Raw genomic sequence first — 15,670 nt, forward strand, 5'->3', positions numbered from 1 at the left:
TGGCGGGATGCTGGTGCTGATTGCAGCATCCGCAGCAGCATCCTTGGAGGAGGCGCGCTCCTGCTCCCTTGCCCTGGCCGCAGCATCTCTCCCCGGCTCGAGCGGGCGAACGACCCCCTCCTTGTGACATCACAATCCGGGCCGCGCCGGCTGTTCCACTCCGACCCCGGGGCGGGGGGCGGAGCGGGCGGGCGAGTGACTCATGGATTCCGAGCGGGGCCGGCTCCTCCCCGGCCAGCCCCTTCCCAGCCCCTCCACATGGGCTCCCTCGCCGGCCTCCTCCAGTCGCGGAGGGGGTGGAGTTGCTGGCGCAGGCTGCGCTCGCCTTCCTTCCGCTTTCCCAACTCGCCCGCCGCCGCGCACCTGAAGAGAGCCGCGCTGTGGCCGGGCTGCCTCCGGGGCATGGAGGAAGGAGTGGACGAGGACGAGCAGCAGAAGCAGCAACCGCCGCCGCCGCCACCACCACCGCCGCGCGTCTCCACCAGCTACCGGGCCATCCAGCGTGTCGGCATTGCGGTGGATGAGACCAACGTGCTGCCGGGGGCTCTGCAGCTGATCCGAAAGCTGAGACCACAATGGGAGACCGAGCGAGTTAAGACCAAGGTACCGAACGCCAGAAGAGCACGGAGTTTTCTGGCCAAAGAAAGAAAGAAAGAAAGAAACCCAAACACTCTCTCTCCTCCGGGTAGCTGGGGGTGTGACGCTTGGGTTTGGAGGGGCGTCTGGGGCGGGAGGCTTGGCACAAAGGGCACTTCAGCCCCCAGCCTGAATTTGGAACATTCAACAGGTCGAGGCTGGTTTGGGGATGCGAACCATTCGGTAGTAGGATGGAGCCGGCATTGTTCTCCATTATGGGTAACAAGATCATTTGATGGAGGTTAGCCCTTGCCAGAACCACCCCATTGCTGCCTTATTATAGTCACCTCACCCTTTCCGTGCATGGTTCTGGGTCAAGCAAGAATTAGAATCCTTGTCAATAGTTGGGAGTACGAAAGGAGGCGCACATGGATCCCAAGGCTGCAGTCTTGAATCTGTCATTCTGCCCTTCCTGGTTTCTAAACACAAGGTGGAACTTCCCTTACCCCTCAAAAAATGCTCTGAGTGGTTATAATGAATTGGTCCCCAGGTGACACACCCTGTACTCAGAGCATCCCCTTGAAGACCACTTAGTGAGAGGCTCATGCAGGAGGCAGTGGGTGATCCAGTGCTTGCAGCAGAGGGATCTGGCAGTCGCTGTCTGTGTCTGCCCAGGCCAAGGAAATTCTGACTCAGATTTCACATCTGTAATTCAGAAATGGAATGAACTGCCCTGTTTCCCAGTTGTGGGGCATGACTCCATAGGTGGAAAAGACAATCCTATAGAGCCCCAGGGCATGGCTAGGTATAAACATTTAGGAAGCTTCCCTTTGCATTACAATATAGGCTGGGATGAACTCAAATGGGATTCCTGCAAGAAGCATTTCCTGTCCTTCCAAATGAAACAAGATTCCAGGGAGCTGCCTGGCCCTTTTACAGCTTTGAGATTCCCCCCAACAGGAGAGTCTGTAGAGAATAAAATTCCTGAAGGAATTCCACTGGAGTTCACGCCAGCCTATATTGTAATGCAAACATTTAGCTTCCAAAAATATTCATAGGTAGTCATGCACTGGTTTTGTATTTTTTTCCAGGTGGAAAAAATATTTACCCTACCATTCCCTGTTTATGCTCTGTTGGTTCTCAGGGGAACATACAGTCCCTGGCTCAAAAAATATAATGGTGCATGCTTCCTCCATGTCCACAAGTGCAACTTTGTTCAGGTGAACCTAGTGACTCCCATCACTTTCCCTGAATAAAATTGGGATGCTGGGCAGTCTGCTCTGGTGAAAATGGGAAAGCTGTGTTCATTTCATTTGACACACCTTCTGAAGAAGCAGGGCAATACCTCACTAACATCATGCTCTGGTGTGCTTTCATGAGGGCTTTGATCATCCCCCAATCTCTTAGGCAAGGAGTTTACGTACTTCAAAGTGTGTTTGCACCTGTCTTTTCAAAAGAACAGGAGTTTATTCCCATATTCCTGAAGTGTAGTTGAATGTCATGGTTGTACCCCTGCTTCAGTGAGGCACAGAGAAACTCTGTTCCTCTTTGCTTTGCCTTTCTGCTGAGAAGAAAATTAGCAGCTATTCAGTATTCCCTTGTGTAGCGTAAGGGAGGATCTTTCTGCCAAACTGTTTCTGCCCAAGGGTGAGGCAGAAGAGTGAGAGCCAGTGTCATGTAATGGTTAGAGTATTGTGTTTCCAGGACCTGGGGGACCAAACTTCAAATCCCCACTTGGCCCTAAAGCTCACTGGGTTATCTTGTGCTACTCACTGTCTCTCAGCTTAACCAACCTTACAGGGTTGTTGTGAGGCTGCGCTCCTTGGAGGAAAGGTGGGATGTAAAGGCAATACATAAAATAAGCAATATTCAGCACTTTGCTTTCTATCTTTCAAGTAGTGGCAGGCAAACACACTTCGGAATTGTGGCTAGCCAATTGAGGCATTTCCCAGCTCAGTTCCAGAAATGTAAAAACTCCCCCCCCCCTACACACTCCCTGAGTCCCTGAGTCCTGCCCCGCTAGCCCTTCCCTTTCAATCTACCTGGTGGCAATGGTCATAAGCTGCAAGTCTTGCTGAGAGGCCTCCATTTCCCAATATACTTGGGACATGGGCTGTTGTTGTTACTGCATTCACAATGCCATGGGGCTGGGAGAGAAACACCCTTTGTATATTGTAATCTGAGCTGAAGAAGAATTGTGTGTGTTTATGTGAATCATGCCCACTTTGCAAATGACATGAGCATTTGTATCTCAACAGTTTCATATCCTGGACCAGGTCATTGCAGACTTCCAGGATGTCCCTGCTAACTTTCATGCATCTGACTGGAAAGAGATCTGCCACTCTGGCTTCCTGCCCCAATATAATATCAAAAAGAAATTGGGTCATGTGTTTTTTGGTCTTCCGCCTTTTTGACATAATTTTGCTAGTGGTTTCATGGCAGATTCTGACATGCAGCTGCTCTTCATTGCAGCCCCCACTGCCCCACCCATTCTAAGACTATGGTTTGCATATGAACTTAGTGCAGGCATCGTGGCTCAGTGTCAAGCGAGCTTTCCTCCTTTACTTTCCCCCTTCATTTCCCCCCTCCAACACACCTTTGCTTAATATCCAGCCTAATCGAAGAGTTCTGACTGGCTCAGAAGCTAACATGTTATTTTGTTGACACATTTTCTGTCTCAATAAAGAGATATTTGATTTTTTCTCCCCCAAAGTGGCAGTTTAACCCTTTGCCATGCATGCTAACCTTTTTCTTTGCTGAGGGCTTGTTTGGTGGCTTTCTGTTTGAGAAAAGCTTATATATTTGACATACAGAGGATTGGCAAATAGCACTCCAGGAGGCGACATCATCATCCACTCTGTGTAATGAGCGCTGGGGTTTCATCCCTGCTTTGCTACACCACTGTTGATGGAGCTGATTAGAGAACCAGTGTAGTATAGTGGTTAAAAAGCCCACGGTTCAAATCTCCACCCGACCATGAAATCCACTGGGGTAACCTTGAACCAGTCCCTGTCTCTCAGCTTAGCCTACCTCTCAAGGTTGTTGTGAGGGAGGAAATGGAGCTAGTAGGAGCTGTGGCTGCTTCCTTCTGCTCTTTGGAGGAGAAGCGGGGTATAAATAAAGGAAGGAAATAAATACCAATTAAAAGAAAGTTCACCAAGATGCAAATGGGTGCAGACATCCAGATTTACTATTACTGCCTCTGAGGCTCTGCAGGGCAGCAGAGGAAGCACTGCAGCTGCAGCCCCAGCCACTTATGGCATCAGAAGGGGGACGCAGGCAGATGGAGCCTGATCCCTATGCCAGCTCCAGGCTGGCACAGTAATCAGGCCCTGTGGTGGTTGGTGCAGGCTGTGAGAGCTTGGGATCAAACCAATCTTAGTTTGGCTAAGTCACACCCTGTCCATTTGGGGGCCTTCTGCTAGTCTCCACTGGTAGGAAGACCACTGACACACTTTCTGCCCCCCTGCCCATTTGGCAGGTTGGCATCACTCTGTCAGCAGTAGCTGGAGAGAGGCCAGCTGAGCAGGCAGAAGCAGGGAGAGGGATGTTTCCTCTCAGTCCAGACCCCCAAAACAGCATAATGGGCAACAGTTGCATTGCCACCTAATATTCAGCCCCGTCTTGGTGAAAGAGTGCAATGAGCACCAATTCCATCCATAAAGGGCTCAAAGGCAATCTGTGCAGGCCATTCCCTTCTCTGTGCACCCCTCAAAAAGGATAAGGTAACCTCAAATGTGTATTTGGAGAGTTCCCACAAATGGAAAGGATAACGTGGGTTTGAAAGGAAGAGAGACGGATCTGTTATATTTGTTTGCATGCCCAATTTGGCTGGTTGCCTTCAGCAAGCAGATTCCCAGGAAGTGTGGGGAGTCAGTGACAGAAGGATCATTACAAATTTATAAATTGTCAAGTGTAATCAAACAGAAAAAGCTGTGTGAAAATGAATGGTAAAGGTCATCTGCAAACAGTCGGGAAAGAATGAGGCTTCAGATGAGGCTGCAAGCTCTCTGGGGCAGAGATTCTGTCTGTATGTTATAGGGTTGCTCAGTTTATAGGGGAAGGGGCATAGGAGCCCAACCCCCTTACCTTATGTGACAGTCCTCTTAGGGACTGTTTTGGAAAGCTACAAGGGAGCCTTACTTTGACTGAAATTAGCAAATGGAGCTTTAGGATATTTCCTGTATTTTCCTCCATAATTTGAGCTTTGTGCTTGACATACCTGTATACATAGAACACCCAGATCCTGACATATCCAAAGCAGTGCTAGGCAACTTGTTCCCTTAACACAGGGATTTATGTTTGTACAATGGAACTTTCTCCCCTTTTGATGTCCCCTAAATCTGTTCTGGGGTTGCTCCCAAACCCTCTGAGGCAGATTTGGGGAGGACAGGAGACACATGTAGGGGGAGGAGAGGGGGAGTTCCATTGCACAAGTGTAAATCTTGGTGCTGATGGAAAGAGTACATTGGATGTTACCCATGATCTCGCCTCGTCACACCTAGGATATGTTGAAGAGACTGGAGGAGTGCCTCTGCTGCAAGCTGCTGCATAGTTTTGGGTTGCTGGGAAAGGGTTTTGCCCACTCCCTCATCTTGGGGAAAGCAGTATGGAACCAGCCTTCTGCTTCTACTTACCTGCATCTCTGACTGACCACAGTTCTTGCTTCATCAAGCTTGGGAGGAGGAACAGGTTTGCAAAAGTCCCTCCCCTTGCTTGCCCTTCTGGCCATCGCTCATACCACTGCCATGGGTGGTACAGCATGCTAGGCCCACTTCTCCAGATCTGGCCCAGTGCTATGGCACCAGCAAGGACCCTAAAGATACTGGGGGAGGGGGAGGGTGCAGGTTACACAATGAAGTGGGTCCTATTTGCAGAGGGTTATTGAGGATTAACCATTAAGCGGCTAAAATTCACACCATGGAATGCAAGGAAAGTGTTGTGGGGATAAATGCCAGTAATCCTATTAAGGTCCACAGGAAATATCCTCCATAAGCTTTATAGCAAAAATAAAGAATAAAAATTGAAAGCACAACCAAAGTTCATGTCATCAGCATGGAGGCAACATAGAAATACAGTTGCAAAAATATATGGAAAGGTGGCTGCTTGAGGCATTCTTTTGGCAAGGAACTGCTCTCCCCTTCCTCCACCCTGATCTTTTTAGATGGAAACTGCCACTGCTTCCCAGTAATGATCAGACTTAAGGTCTTCTCAACTTAGCCCAGCTCCCTTCTCCTGGCTGAAGCCCTGCCTATTTCTTAGCATCCTGGGATGTGGAGAAGACACAAGCAGCTTTTTCATATATTGTGTGCCTGAGGACTGACTGAACCCAGGCAGGATATGAAAACAGGTCAAACCTTTATGAGCTTGGCTCAAGGTAAACCCAGATCCCTGTGCGCCGTTCACTAAGACCAAAGCAGATGCATGTATAGATGTGCTGAAAGTACTGAGGATCTAATGCTGCCCTGTTAGAAATGACCTCATGAGCATGTACAAAGGAGCACAGAGGGCACACACAAGTCCAAGAGCTTGTTTTTTGAGCCTGGGAAAAGGGAGGATTCCATATGCTGAGGCAGGCAGCCAAGCGCCAGGGAGAAGGCAAAACAAAACCCTCTGTCCATCTGTGAGGAGCCGTCAAAGCAACGAGGGACGCGTCCTCATCAGAGACATCTCCATTGATCAGGCCCTCCCAACGCCACACATCTCACAGCTTGTTTATGTCTTTGGGTCCTAAGTTGTTCAGCACCAAACTTGTTGCACTAATTCAGGGGTGTTTCTCTGAATTGGGGAGGCATTTGCCCAGTCTGTCAAGTGTTCCACCAGTTAATCTGTTCTTTCATTTCAATTCAAAATGATCCTCAAGGTGGCATGCAATAAAAATAAATCAAATGCAATTACCCTTGGGCTCCTTCTACCCTCTTTGGCATGGCTCTTAAGTAGTAAACGCATCCTTCCCAAGTGCCCCAGATCTTATTAAGTCACATCAACCTTTTATCCTATTGCAGTCCCCTGAGTGTTGGAAGTTTATTTATCAAATGCAGTTTTTGTGCCACTTGACTTGAAAATAAAAAGAAGAAAGTCCAAAGCAGTTGGATGGTCCTTTGATTGGCTTCACACTCCTTACTCCCTGGAAGATGACTGTGACCAGTCTTTACATTGTCCTGGGGCAGTGAGGGTGTGGCCAGGTGGAGTACCTGTGCTCCTGGTGAGCCGCTGACCAAAGGCTTTTGGTGCTTCAGGGAAATAAAATTCAGAGGCGGTCCAAACAAAAGCTTCTGTAGTTGTTAACTATTTTATTTATAATGTCAGTATCAATTCAAACCATAAAGCATACACACACACATGATTTACTCTCCACCCTCTCCTTCTCCCAACTGCTGCCCTCCAAATGTTTTAGACTGCAACTCCCATCAGCCCTGACCAAGCTGACTGGGAACATCTGGAAGACACCAGGCTGCCTGCCCTACAGTGATGCTTTCCTCACAACAGGCACTTTTTTCTTTTTTCTTTACATTGCACAGCTTTGCTTTCCCACCATGATTTCATGGAGCTTGTATCCCAAGGGTTGTTTAAAATAATCCTTCATGACCACAATTCTGCTTTTGCAGAGATTTCCCTCATGCAGGTCAAACAGAGATGTCCACAGTCCCACTTTGTACTTGCTGTGAGCTGTTAGGACAGTCCACTCAGCACTGGCACAATGCAGTGCCTGGGCAAGGGGGGAAAGCGACTGGGCATATGCAGAGTGGTTATGAAATCTGGCTTCTTCATGGCTCCACTTTTCTTTTCCCAGCACAGGAACTTAATCTAAATTGATGCTCAGATGCAGTAAGCCTTGGTGCCCTTCTAAAACCAGGCTGGATTACAAGTCTTTTGAACCTATTTATCATTTTTTTAATTGGTCCACCCAGTTATAATATTAGAATCAGACTTGCATCATCTCTGTTGTCATCAGAGTACAACTGCTCCTCACTGCGATATCCTAAAATCCATCTTTTCTTTCATCTGGTACTACAGCACTACTCAAGCATGTGACATCAGCATCTCATTTCCACCCTTTTCGTATAGCAGCTCCTTTGCTGACTCTCATGCATACTAAAAAGTATCTAAGATAGATTCCTTATTCCAAAGAGTTCACATCACAAATCTGCCTCTTACTGCGGCTCAGCCCTGCCAACCTGATTTCTCTTTTCCCACTGCCCTTTGCATTTAGCTATTTTTTATCTTCCTCTCCCATTTTATCCTCACAACAACCCTGTGAGGTTGGTACAGCAGAGAAAGAGGAGAGAGAGAGAGACTGGCGTAAGGTTGCCCAGCTGAGTGGTTGCCCACTGTGTTGGTTTCCGGCACACAACCTGAACAAGATGCTTGCTGATGAATAGTGTAAATGAGCTGTCCTGAGGCATGATTTCTGATGCCATTATTTCTAGATATGATCATCTTCCTAATACCGTACCTATAGATACAGGTTTGCAATTTCAGAAGACTGTTTTGCACTGCATTTTATTTTATTTCATTTCATATGACGGTTATTGGAGGTGAACTTGCTTAAAAAGTGAAATTTACGAAAATATCTAATGAAACGACAGCATAGGAAAGTGGTAATTGCTTCTTTTTGAATTTTATTCTATCTACCCAGAGCTTGAGGATCAAATGCACACAATTGTGGAAAGACAAGACATACAGGGAGAACTTTTGAATGGTGGAACCAAGCAAAGTTGAAGAAGTGGCTGGTGTGGTGGGGTGGCCACGTAGTTGCCTTGGCAGGGCTGCCACATAGATGGTGGTGGCTCTGCTGTTGCAATTGCACTGCCCTGACCTCACCACTGCCCTGCTCCATTCCAAGCCCCATCCCAGTAAACAGCAGTAATGGCCGTGTTTGGAAGGATGTGTCTGTCGTTCCACATGGCCCACTTCTAAATAGATGATCAGTAGCATTATTTGTTTCAGAATCTGTGGCTCCGCAAACAATTTCTAGATATCAATGACAGTAAAGTTGATGAAGGGTCTGGTTGTCTCATGTATCACATTTTTTCATATGTGAAACTGAGAGCTACATATTCTTTCCATGCACTTTTGGCAAAGCAAACACAAGTGTCATTCTTCACAAAACATGGAGTCTGTACTTTATTCCTATTCATAGAAAAATAATAATACTTAATAAAAATAAGAACAATACTTGGCCTTTTTATTTAGCATTATAGGCTATTAAATAGGTTTTCTTTTCATGATGGGTAGTATCCGACTAAATATTTGTGCTAGTGCATTTGCAATGTCAGGATTGGGTTCGTTTATTATTTTGTTAAGAATTATGCTTGGTGCTGTAATGAAACGGACTCTGGGCCACCAAAAATTGTGTCATTATAAATATGTATTTACGGTGCCACCCCTTTGTCATTGTTGCTGCCATAGACCAGCACAGCTACCCCTCTAGACCAGTGTTTCCCAACCGGTGTTCCGCGGCACACTAGTGTGCCGCGAGACGTTGGCTGGTGTGCCGTGGGAGGGAGGCGGGCGAGTCGGGCGGCGAGAGGCGGGGCGGCTCCGCGGTGGTGGTGCCGAGGTTTCTCTCTCCATTCTCCCCTCACACACACACACAGGAAATAACACAGGATCAGCTGACAGGACCCAGCCAATGGGGCGGCGGCGGGGCAGCGCGCGCAAAAGGGAGGAGCGCGAGACAGCGGACGAGGAGGAGGCCGGCATGTCCGGGCAGCAGCAGCAACAACAGCAGCAGCAACTCCCGGCGACGGCTCCTCAAGCCCCGGGCAACCCTACTCCCTCACCGGCCTCGGCCGCCCTCCTGCTCCACCCGCCGCCGCCTCCCCCGCCGCCGCCGGCCACCTCGGCCCCGCCGCCGCCCCCTCCTCCGCCTGCTATCGCCACCACCACCACAACAGCCGCCGCCGCCTCAGCTGCCGCCGTCCCTCAGTCCCTCGCTTTGCTGCCTCCTCCCCCCCCCACCCCCAAAGCTTGGAGGTTCCCCGGCAAGGGGGAGGGGAAAAAATTGAAACTTTCACTTTCGTGCGTCCCTCCCGGCGTGACGCTGCGCGCTGACATCACGGGGCTGTAATGGTGGTGTGCCTCGAGATTTTTTTCATCAAGCAAGTGTGCCTTTGCCCAAAAAAGGTTGGGAAACACTGCTCTAGACACTGCTACACCATGACTTAACCACTTCCTCTCTATCTATTTCTCACTCAGCTCTTCACTGAAGGCATCACCAACAAGCTCATGGCTTGCTTCACAGCTGAGAACATGGGGGATGCGGTCCTGGTGAGGGTCTATGGCAGGAAGACAGAGCTTATTGTGGACCGTGCTAATGAGCTGAGGAATTTCCAAGTGCTTCAAGACCACAGCTGTGCCCCTAGTCTCTATTGCACCTTCGAAAATGGCTATTGCTATGAGTTCATGCCAGGGAAGGCCTTGGGACCAGAACATATACGACAGCCAAATATATTCAGGTGTGTGTGTGTGGAATGGGAGGTGGGGGGTTGTGTATTTCCTACTCTAAACAGAGGCCTATTGCTTCTCTGTCAGAAAGAGTTTCTACACTGGTGGACATACAAAGTGTTTTGTGGGTGCTTTGAGTCATGGTTTGGTTTAGCATATTACCCAAACCCAGACTTGTGGCTTAGCTTTCCAACCATGAGCTGCAACCAGGGTTTATTCTAAGGTTTACAGCTTGTAGTTCATCTAGGAGAACTAAACTACAAGCCTGGGTAACTGACCAAACTAGCTGTGACCAAAGTTGGTTCTTTCTATTGAAGAAATACAAGATCTGGCAGTAGCCTTGACCAGAGAGAAATCGGTGACACATCATGAGTTTTGTGTCCTTTGGCTGACCTCACAGACAGAGGAGAGGACCAGGGGGGAAATAATAATTCTATGATATAGTAGCATCCTGTTTTTTCTCACATAGCTGTCACAGTGTGGATATGCTGAACATCAATGAATGGTGAAAGGGAACTTACATATTCTTGCTGAGTTTCCTGGAAATATAGTAAGCCAGAGCCAGCAGAGCAAGAAACTTCCCCTCCTTGACACATTCAGCAAAGTCTTGTATCCAGAAGGTGATTGGACTTTTGTAGATTTAGAATTGACAGAAATCTAGGGAATTGCACACTTTGGGAACCAAGAATTATTCTCCCACTTTGCCTCCATTTAATAAGAAATGCAACTCCACTGGCAGGCAAAGAAGACTGAAGGCATCAGGGAAATTACTGTCAGTTTGAGCCATGTTAATGGCAATTTCACATGGTTTATAGACCACAAGAGGTATGACTTTTCACTGTACAGATCCCCTATAGGTAGGTAAGTGGTGTAATGTCTAATTGTATCATGGATTATCCAGTTTGACAGTGAACCAATAGCGCAGAGTCTCAGTTGCCCACAATCTAGGCTTAGAGGTAGCAACATGTTTGAAATCAGAATAAGCAGTCAGTAGAATTCCTGTGATAGCTTAACCGGAGGAGAATTGTTAATATGTGAAAGGCACCCTTTGTTCATTATTCCCTAGGAATAGAACTACAAATCTTACCCTAAACTTGAGCGATGCTCTTCTTTCGCAAAAAAAAGAAAAGAAAGAAAAGTGAAATCTTTGTTGTTATGACCCTGTGCTATAGTGGGTTGGATCCAGGCTTATTCATGCTTAGAGCAGCCCCATGGAGATCAATAGGAGTTGATAGTCGTGACTAACTGAAGACCCATTGATTTCAATAGGCCTACTCTCAGCCAGCGGTGTAGCTAGCTGCTCAGGTGCCCGGTGCTACATGTGCGTCCTGCAGCTGGGGGCGGAGCAAGCCACCCGTGGGGGCGGGACGAGCCAAGGCAGGGCACACTGCGTGGAGCCTTTCCGCAGCCTCCCTCTCAGCTGTAGGGCAGATGAGGCGGTGGGCAGACGCAAGCCCCACGCTGCTCGAAAAAGCAACATGGAGCTTGCAGGCAATCTGCCCACCGCCTCCCCCTAAGGAGAGACACGTGGCTCAGGCATGCTGCAGGCCCTGCGGTGTGGTGCCCAGTGGCCCCCGCCTCACCTAGCTACCAGTGGCATAGGAAGAGGGGTACAGTGGGTGTAGGAGTTGTTGTTTTTTTAAAAAAAGTGTCATGAGCCCAATTTTTTAAAATTTATTTTAAAAACACGTTGCTGTTGTTGTTGTTGTTTAGTCGTGTCCAACTCTTTGTGACCCCATGGACCAGGCACGCCAGACACATATTTTGGCCATTTTGTCACCCCCCCTCAGTGATGACACATGAGGCGGACCGCAGCCTCTGCACCCCCCCTCATACGTCACTGCTCTCAGCATGACTAAGTCTGGCTCCAACTCAGTGTTCTGTTTCTGAGAAGTCACTAGACTAGCCTTTGCCAATTTGATGCCTTCCAAATGTTTTGGACCACAGCTCCCATCAGCCTCAGACAGTGGTCGGGGATGATGACATATGTTGTCCAGCAACATCTGGAGGGCACAAGGTTTAGGAAGCACTTTTAAAGTTAAGATACCAAATTACATGAAGTTGAATTCACACGCCAGACTGGATTTTAAGTGGGTGTTTGGCTGCAAGTTTTTATCCAGGTTTTGCTGTTTTCTAGAGGCTGCCATAGCTTCCATTAAAAGCAGTGTGTGGCCACTGAACAACTCTACTTTTGTGATTTATTTTAGGCTAGTAGCCCATGAAATGGCTAAAATGCACAGGATTCACACCAATGGAAGCCTTCCCAAGCCTTGCCTATGGCATAGACTGCACAAGTACTTTAACATTGTGAAAACAGAGTTTCCAAGAAAGGCATCTAATTCTGGGTAAGGAAATCAAGAGTTAATCTCTAATAAAGGTATTCATTATCCGGTAGCTTTGGCCTGCTATGTTGTAGTTATTTCAAGCATACGACACAAGAACTGGAATAGAGAGAACTCACTGGAACTAATTTTAAGAACACAAACACAGAGCGGAGTGGCAAAGTCGTAAATAGATCCTAGACTTTGCCACTAAAACTTCACAGCCAAAAGGATGCAACTAATGGTTCTTGCAGCTATAAACTATAAAGGGGGAGACAATTCTGCCTGGTTTCAAAAACTCAGCCTATTCAACACCCACTGTCAGGGTGGGTGTCAGGAACAAGTCAGCAATAACGCACAAGGTGTCAGTAGAATTAACTCTTTATCCCAAAGCTCTCTAAGTCTCCTCCCCCTAGTCCTTCCTAAGCAATCTGAGACTCTGACACCTTGTCTGACTCTCCTACGCCCTTTTCATACCTCTGCAGGCTCTGGGAGACCTATGGGGAGGGGAGCTGGTCACAACAATAGGAGGAGACCCTCCCACTTCTTCAGAAGCCTATTCATCATTTGGTTTGAGTCTAAGTAGCTAAACCACAGGTTTTCCAAATGTTGGGGGTGTCATGGACTGGCTGGATGCAGAGGAGTGGTGGGAGGCACCAGCTGGGGAACCCCCATGGGGAACCCCTAGGGGAAGAAGGCTCAGAGCCAGGGGATTGGTGGTAGGATGGCAATGAAAGGGAGAAGAGGGAACAGATGGGGAGGAGGAGGTGTTGGAAGCTGAAAAGGTAACAGGGTTTAGTGAGCAGGAAGAGAGCAGTCCAGAATCAGAGTATTTCAGGCATGCAGACTTGACCACCCTTGTGTCACAATGTGAGGTCACTTGCATTGAATTCTATGGATTGTCCTGTTTGCAGTAACATGTACCATGATAAAACCGAGGTGAATCAAGAGCCTTAAAAAGCTGCTTTCAGGCTGCACTAGCTTATAATCAATCTCTTGAGTGTGCAAATAAATTAAAGAGTGAAGTAAAATAAAGGCAGTTGAGCTCATAAAATAATTTTCTGTTTCTACAAGGAGAACCTCCTTTGGTTTCATGCAGAAGCTGCAAGAGTCCCTTCGGAGATGATCTGATCCTTCAGAGAGATTTTATGTTAGTAATATCAGTTTAAAGTTTCAGGACCATATAACAATGTTTGTCCGAGTAAGGAAGGTCTACACTAGTAATACAGTCTCATTTTGGTCAATTGGGGGTTTGAGGTTTTACAGCTAGTGATCACTGGCCCTAATACAGGATTCAATTCTAGTAAATCCATTCATCATGCTGGCTGGGGCCAATGGGAGTGAAGCCCAGCAACATATAGGGGACCACAAGTTCTCCATCTCTGTCCTAGGAAAATATTTCTCCAGAATAAGAAAACCCTGTTTTACCAGTTTTAGAAAACTCATCCCTTGCACTAAGAAAGGTTTAGCACCTGCAAGTGGCTTCCTTTTCTTTTCCTTCCTAAGTCTCCATCAGGAAGTGCACATTCCCAGCCTAGAGGTGTTAGAAGAAGAGATTCGGTGGATGAAAGAACATCTCTCCCAGCTTCGATCTCCAATAGTCTTTTGCCACAATGACCTTTTGAGCAAGAACATTATCTACAACAAGGCAGAAGGTTTGTTGCCTAACCAGCAGGTTACCGGGTTGGGGGTGGGGGTCCCACAACTATTTTAAACTCTGAAATTAAAACAACACTTAAGACAAGCTGCAGTCACAGGAATTGAGTGGGTCCTGAAAACATCTTTTGGAGTAATAAATACTTAATGTTTTGCAAAGCACTCAGGACCTAATAACAAGAAAAAATATCAAAATGCAAATGCCAGAGAAGCTCTCCTGTTTCTTTGAAGAGCCACTGGGGCTAACAGTGTTAATCCTACTCACACTGGACCTGTTGAAAATAATGGACATGACTGCCTAAAGTCCATTAATTCCAGTGGTTCTACTCTGAATAGAACTTAGTGGGTTACAACCCACTCTGCCCAAGAATCCCAACTATTTCTCTCATTGCTTTTTCAGGTCATGTCCGGTTCATAGATTATGAATACACCGGTTACAACTATCAAGCATATGACATTGGGAATCATTTTAACGAATTTGCAGGTGAGTTAAACTCACCTTTGGTGCTGTCTCTGCCCCCCATTCCCTCCCTTCTTCCGTCTCCACTCGCTTTCTCTTCTCATTCTTATTCTTCATGGAAGCAGAAAATAGCCATTCAGTTCATTTTTACCTGTCTTCAGAGGCATAAGTTGAAGCTTTTTAAAAACTGATTTGCAAATAATCGTGTTATTACACACATTATCAAGCACTAGTAATTAAGTTTATGCATGAAAAGGAATTGCCTACCTGCCTACCTGTTATCCAATAAATTTCCCTCCAGAAAACAAGAGAAACATCTTACCATTCCATAGGTCTGAAAGGTCTACGCCATCGAGATGTTCATTCCTTTCCCACACAATCTGTTTTCTTACTAATTTCATAGTAACACAAACTACCTCTGCTCCTTTAAGGCCTAATGCTTTTGTCTAATATATTAAATTACTGGGACTCATTTATTTAAACTCCTTTCATAATCTTACAGAAGGGCTGTCAAAGAAGTAAAGCAAATCTACACCTTTATTGTTCCCAGGACAGTATAGGGAAGAATTCAGCGTAGCGCTAAGCACATCACTCTTGTCAGCGCAAGCATATCTGCTTGCCTGATGCAAAGATCTCCCTTCTCCTTCCTCTGCGTGCAATTCTGGAGTTCCCCTAACACACCCTGAGACCATTTCGGGGAGCCTGATGGGAGGAGGCAGAGAGAAATCCCCCCTGTGCTGTCAAAAGTCCTTGTATGGGTTTTCACCGGTAGGGCTTGCTAACTGAATCCTGCAGGTTATTTGGGTAGGCTGACCGCTCCCTATACTTTGCTAGTTTTATCCTGGATCAAACAATAATGCCAATGCAAAGAGTGCAGCTGGTGCCACATGGTCACCCAGCACTGACATTGCCATCCCTACCCACTAGTAACGGCACAGGGGACCCTTCAGACTGCATCACCACTGTGCAGCCACACCAGCTGTTTCCTCTCCACCACACCTCTTCACAAGTTGCTGTCACTTTTCCCCCTGGCACCGTTGGGCCTGCCCTCACTTAAATATAGTGCACCCACCACACAGAGCACCAGTTACCCAAATTCCTACAAACTACCTCAGATTATCTTGTGGGGGACTTGTGTGAGGGAAAACTTTATAATTTGGAGTCTCGGGCAGGATTTGATCAAATAAACAAGAAAGATTTTATTAAA

At 47.1% G+C, this 15,670-nt stretch overlaps 1 protein-coding gene across 6 annotated transcripts in view; it reads left to right on the top strand.

Moving 5' to 3' along the window:
• Positions 1-15,670, top strand: part of ETNK2 (ethanolamine kinase 2) — a 27,285-nt gene continuing 11,615 nt past the window's right edge. For 4 of the 6 annotated variants that reach the window (XR_014527493.1, XM_083509032.1, XM_083509033.1 and 1 more), the window contains exons 1-5: positions 1-603; positions 9,778-10,037; positions 12,234-12,371; positions 13,854-14,002; positions 14,404-14,487. Coding sequence is in view for 4 of the 6 variants with exons in the window: in XM_083509032.1 (XP_083365158.1) it covers positions 259-603; positions 9,778-10,037; positions 12,234-12,371; positions 13,854-14,002; positions 14,404-14,487 (976 nt within the window). In the remaining 2 variants the exon portion in view is untranslated. The remainder of the gene's footprint in view (positions 604-9,777; positions 10,038-12,233; positions 12,372-13,853; positions 14,003-14,403; positions 14,488-15,670) is intronic. The other 2 variants (XM_083509031.1, XR_014527494.1) reach the window with 2 other exon arrangements.

The sequence above is a fragment of the Podarcis liolepis genome (genome assembly GCF_965112155.1).
Source record: "Podarcis liolepis genome assembly, chromosome: 6".
Classification (NCBI taxonomy): Eukaryota; Metazoa; Chordata; class Lepidosauria; order Squamata; family Lacertidae; genus Podarcis; species Podarcis liolepis.